The 6517-nt window shown below is 33.1% G+C and overlaps 1 protein-coding gene across 1 annotated transcript; it reads left to right on the top strand.

Annotated features, from left to right (window-relative positions):
- Positions 1-626: 626 nt before the first annotated feature.
- On the top strand, positions 627-5245 carry LOC121367135 (E-selectin-like; the record flags this gene model as incomplete). Its single annotated transcript, XM_041491280.1, has 3 exons — positions 627-818; positions 3540-3719; positions 5033-5245. Coding segments are annotated over 3 exons (585 nt in total), but the record flags the coding sequence as incomplete, so codon positions are not given.
- Between the last annotated feature and the right edge of the window lie 1272 nt (positions 5246-6517).

Raw genomic sequence — 6517 nt, forward strand, 5'->3', positions numbered from 1 at the left:
TACAGAATATATTTGTATTATTCAGATTTGTACATATCCAGTAGGGTTTAAAAAAAAAAAAAAAACCTATCCAGAAGTTATTTTCATGCAACAAGCAAGGTTATTTGTTACATTTAAATGTTGCTATAGACACAATCTTGATTTCTGTTTAATTTAGTATATACTTAAAAACCTAGCTATAAAGGGCCATTTTATTGATCACATAATCATATTTTGGCTTAGAAATTATAGAAGCTGTTAGCATTGGTTTTAACTTGATTTTGTACCTGTATCTGATTATGCATCTGATTATGGTCCAAGAACACTGTCCTGGGTACACACCTCTGTTATCTGGACTGTCTGTCCAGGTCATGGGGTTAATGGTTACGGTAGTTGCTAAAAAGTTTTGTGAGGTAGAAGTCGGTGTAGTTACCTTACTCCCCATTGAGTCAATAAAACCCAAGACCTACCAGCTGTAAGTGATGGCTTACTCACTAAACCACCAAGACCGGTGTATGTATATATCCATACTCAACGCACGCACATGCACACGCACACGCACACACACACACAAAATGCACACTTCTAAATTCTTGAATTGGTGGATTTCATCAAAATTAAGCCTACATTTTTGTATTTTCCCACAGATATCGATGAGTGTTTGAAGGACAAGGGTGGATGTAGTCACACTTGTGAAAATACTGCTCCTTTTTATAACTGCAAATGTAATGATGGTTATGTTCTGTTCACTGAAAATGGGACGATGAATCGCTTCATTGCTGATGGAGAAACTGGACTTAGACAGGGAGATGTGTATCACATTAACCATACGTGTGTCCGTAAGTTCATTTCTTTATGCTGCAATTTATTTTCAATAATTAAAACTTTAGCGGAATACTCTTTTGTTTTAAAAGTAATATTACATCATGTAACATTAACACTGATTATACATGCCCACATTTCTTCACAACTGTGCTTTTAGTAGAAACTATTCATTATCTTAGAACATAATAGGCTATTTAGCAAACATATGGAAGGTAGCCTTGAGCGAATATATTTGTGAGATATTTGTCTTAATCATAGTTACTCTTACGGTCTGTGAAGGATGCCACAGTTTAATGAATGATTATTTGTGAGATAGTTGTCTTAATCTTAGTTACTCTTATGGTCTGTGAAGGACATCACAGTTTAATGAATGATTATTTGTGAGATATTTGTCTTATCTTAGTTACTCTTATGGTCTGTGAAGGACATCACAGTTTAATGAATGATTATTTGTGAGATATTTGTCTTAATCTTAGTTACTCTTATGGTCTGTGAAGGATGCCACAGTTTAATGAATGATTATTTGGGAGATATTTGTCTTAATCATAGTTACTCTTACGGTCTGTGAAGGATGCCACAGTTTAATGAATGATTATTTGTGAGATAGTTGTCTTAATCTTAGTTACTCTTATGGTCTGTGAAGGACATCACAGTTTAATGAATGATTATTTGTGAGATATTTGTCTTAATCTTAGTTACTCTTATGGTCTGTGAAGGACATCACAGTTTAATGAATGATTATTTGTGAGATATTTGTCTTAATCATAGTTACTCTTACGGTCTGTGAAGGATGCCACAGTTTAATGAATGATTATTTGTGAGATATTTGTCTTAATCATAGTTACTCTTACGGTCTGTGAAGGATGCCACAGTTTAATGAATGATTATTTGTGAGATATTTGTCTTAATCTTAGTTACTCTTATGGTCTGTGAAGGATGCCACAGTTTAATGAATGATTATTTGTGAGATATTTGTCTTAATCATAGTTACTCTTACAGTCTGTGAAGGATGCCACAGTTTAATGAATGATTATTTGTGAGATATTTGTCTTAATCTTAGTTACTCTTACGGTCTGTGAAGGATGCCACAGTTTAATGAATGATTATTTGTCTTAATCTTAGTTACTCTTACGGTCTGTGAAGGATGCCACAGTTTAATGAATGATTATTTGTCTTAATCTTAGTTACTCTTATGGTCTGTGAAGGACATCACAGTTTAATGAATGATTATTTGTGAGATATTTGTCTTAATCATAGTTACTCTTACGGTCTGTGAAGGATGCCACAGTTTAATGAATGATTATTTGTGAGATATTTGTCTTAATCATAGTTACTCTTACGGTCTGTGAAGGATGCCACAGTTTAATGAATGATTATTTGTGAGATATTTGTCTTAATCTTAGTTACTCTTACGGTCTGTGAAGGATGCCACAGTTTAATGAATGATTATTTGTGAGATATTTGTCTTAATCATAGTTACTCTTACGGTCTGTGAAGGATGCCACAGTTTAATGAATGATTATTTGTGAGATATTTGTCTTAATCTTAGTTACTCTTACGGTCTGTGAAGGACATCACAGTTTAATGAATGATTATTTGTGAGATAGTTGTCTTAATCTTAGTTACTCTTATGGTCTGTGAAGGATGCCACAGTTTAATGAATGATTATTTGTGAGATATTTGTCTTAATCTTAGTTACTCTTATGGTCTGTGAAGGATGCCACAGTTTAATGAATGATTATTTGTGAGATATTTGTCTTAATCTTAGTTACTCTTACGGTCTGTGAAGGATGCCACAGTTTAATGAATGATTATTTGTGAGATATTTGTCTTAATCTTAGTTACTCTTGCGGTCTGTGAAGGACATCACAGTTTAATGAATGATTATTTGTGAGATATTTTCTTGATGCAGTCACTGAATAATTGTGACCCAGTGTTTGTCATGAGCAAAATCAAAGTGAATTGAAAAATCATTCCCCTGAATTGGTGCTAGGCAGCCAATCACTCTCCTCATTAAAAATATTGAAATAAATATATGATTCATTACAACTTTGTTTTTATAAATTTATTAGTTTTCAACAATGAAACTTAGATAAAATGTATGTGTAGTATGTACTTTAGAACAGTAATGTGGTGGTCCTGGTCCAGTGTTTAATATTGTCGGAAAATACTGTTACAGATTTCAGATATTTTAAATTTAACTGTGTATAAACCTTGATTTTTGTCAGCCACGCAATGCAACAGAATATGAGTCTAATTATTTAAAATTGCAAGACTATCGATTGACCTGTCCCTTAAAACTTTCCAGCGGTGTGTAGAGGTCAGGGGTGATTACTCACCTTTCCTGGTGTTGGCAGGAGACATCATCTTCCAAGTTTATTGTTGACGTCATAGTTTTCTGTTACTTGTAGTTTTATGTTTACATTAGTCAAGTACTTCGGACACTTCCAAAATTAGGTTCTTTAACAGTAATAATTATACAAATTCAAAATTTTAAAATTATTAATATTTTGACTTGACACTTCGTTTTAAATGAAGGCTTCAGCTGATTAATTCACAGGTAAAATGGAAAATGCAGACACCTTTATATTTTATGCATTTTATGAAAAGTTATAAATTATATGTTCATAAGTAATAATATCATATCCTTTAAGTTAATGCCAAGTTAATGTACTCATACTGGTGTATAAAAAGTGGTATCTACAATTAAATGAATTTCTTTTGATATTTTTTAGCTGTTACCTGTGGGAGACCTGCTGATGTTGCTAATGGTTCCATTCACAGCAACAGATCAGTATTTTATTTTGAGGAGACAGTCAACTTCAGCTGTTCATTAGGCTGGAAACTGAATGGAACAAGCAGTCTAACCTGTGCTGCTGATGGAAATTGGAGTAGTTCTCAACCTGTTTGTCAAGGTAATACTATATTAATTAATAGACTTTTTTAATTAATTTTTAAAATTTTAGTTGTGTATATATAGGAAATAAATATTTTAGTTCTTTTAAATTTTATACAATGTACATGAAAGTTTACAGTATAGGTTGTATTGTAGCCAGAATGGGAGTTCCCATCCCAGGTATCAACTAATGATCTTACCATGTATCTTCACCTATTAGTCGATCTCGACAATGAGTTGAGTCCCTAATTTTAAATCCTGAAGATAATGAGCCATAAAAAATTACCTAAAAGATGAAATTATTAATTTTTTTACATCATGATCGAATGGCTAATGTGTGCAGTAATGGAATGAAAAGAGGATTATTTTAAGAGCAACGTCTTTGCACAATGGTATCCATTTCCAATAAAATTTCCTAACATCAAAAGAGAATATGTCCTAACTGGATACTTTTACCTTATAGTACTCAGTGTTCTCGCTGCTCCATTTAAGAGGAGCTGCCCGCCCCGCTATTGTATTTTGCCGCCCTTCTTTCATGTTCTGCCGCACTCCTTTATTTTTCTGCGCCCCTCTTTATTTTCCCGCATCCTATTATATTTTCCCGCACCCATCTCCGCTATTTCCAAATGCACACTTTTTCCACACAAAAATAATCATCATTCTGCACATTGGACATCAAAGGAAACAATCCGCGTTGTGTGTACAAAAAAGCAACTGATAAAAAAACTTCAGTAGCTTACGACAGTAAACGTAACATAATTGAACAGTATTTTTAACAGCCTCTATTTTGTCTCATATCTGTATCCATTTGTATATTTGATACACGCAATAAAAGTTATATTTTATTTGAGCAGTAAAAACATTTTATTTGTTATCGACTCTGCAATCTCCTAACTATCATCTGGTATTTTGTCCTCAATTGCACATTTAATTGGTTGCAACTAATGAATTTTACTTTCTGTCAGTTATGTCTACTATCATGGCTGGTGAAAATAAGTATTACATGGCATACAAAATATATTTTAGCTCTACCATCATGGTTGATGAAAATAAGTGTTACACAGTATACAAAATATATTTTAGCTCTACCATCATGGCTGATGAAAATAAGTATTACAATGCATACAAAATATATTTTAGCTCTACCATCATGGCTGGTGAAAATAAGTATTACACAGCATACAAAATATATTTTAGCTCAATTATCATCGCTGATGAAAATACTATTATTCAAAATATATTTAATGGCTGATAAAAATACTATTATTCAAAACATATTTCAGCAATACCATCTAATATTGCTGATATATCATTGTACAAAATATATTTCAGCCATATCATGTCCCAAGTTTGTGAAGACAGGAAAAGATGTCCAGAAAGCTAGAATACAGAGAATAGTTCCAGACACTGATGTAGGATTTGGTGATGAGGTCAACGTGGAATGTCTGTTAGAAAATGGCTCACTGATGAATAAGACTCTTTACTGTGAATATGACAACCAGAACAAGTCCTACTCTCTTCAAGGAGACTCTCCTGTCTGTCCAGGTAAAGCAAACTGTTCTTGTCTGTGGGCTTCATATTAAGAACTTGATGTTGATCCTTATATGTAAATTAGGTTGAAGCATGCTGTCCTGGGCACACACCTCAGCTATATGTGCTGTATGTCTAGGACAGTGCATTAGTGGTTAGTGTTTTATAATGTGTATAACAAATAGTATTGAAAGAAAATATACTGGGGGGGAGATCACTCTGGTATGTAACATGGTGATAAGAAAAATGAAGTTGTTTGTCAGAATATAACAGTTAATAGTTGTATTGGTTACAAAGCAGTTGGTAAATATATATATATAATGACCTAGTTTCATCTCATTAATCAGTTAAAACATACTTTGAGTTGGTGCCAGTATTGGGATGTGAACTCGGTACCTAATGGCCTTAAAGATGATAAACTAACAACTTTGGCTGGATAAGATCAGGTGAACATCCATAGTATGCCAACCAGTCAAAGCACCGCTGGGGAAAATGTACCACTTCCTAGATGAATTCTCAATTATTTATGCTGATTTCTGCTAAAAAATGAACTCGGCTGGTCTAATTTAGACAATGCAGTATTTGTCATGACTTCTCTTAGATTTCCCATCTCCAAAGAAGCCAGTGCTTCATCACATTTTAGTATAATGAAGAGTTAATATTATAGAGAAATTTAAAATCGAATCTAAACAGATTCATTGGAAAGACAGATCTGTTTTATGAACAGCATGTCTATTTTAATACTTTTAAAAAAAAAATTCCTTTAAAAATGTTATTAACAGATCTCCTGTTTGCAAGTTCGTCCATGTTCAAATTTATCTAAGTCATTCCTAGGGAAGAGTAAATATAACATGGATATAAAAAATTTTATTAAATGAGAAGAAAGAAGGAAATGGTTTATTTAATGATGCACTCAACACATTTTATTTATGGTTATATAGTGCCGGATATATGGTTAAAGACCACACATATATTGAGGGAGGAAACCCGCTGTCACCACTTCATGGGCTTTTCTTTTTCGATTAGCAACAAAGGATCTTTTATATGCACCATCCCAGAGACAGGGTAGCACATACAACGGCCTTTGATATACCAGTGGTGGTGCACTGGCTGGAGCGAGAAAATAAAATGAGAAAACAAGCAAGCAAAACAAACAAACCAGTACGTAACATAAATATGAACCAACCACTGCTATTAAAAGAATAAAATACAATATCCAGAAAGATGTTTTCTAAACAAATTTACATTATATTGTATAGAAAGAAAAATATACCAAGTATGTGAACA

This window comes from Gigantopelta aegis, unplaced genomic scaffold (assembly GCF_016097555.1).
Source record: "Gigantopelta aegis isolate Gae_Host unplaced genomic scaffold, Gae_host_genome ctg9395_pilon_pilon, whole genome shotgun sequence".
NCBI lineage: Eukaryota > Metazoa > Mollusca > Gastropoda > Neomphalida > Peltospiridae > Gigantopelta > Gigantopelta aegis.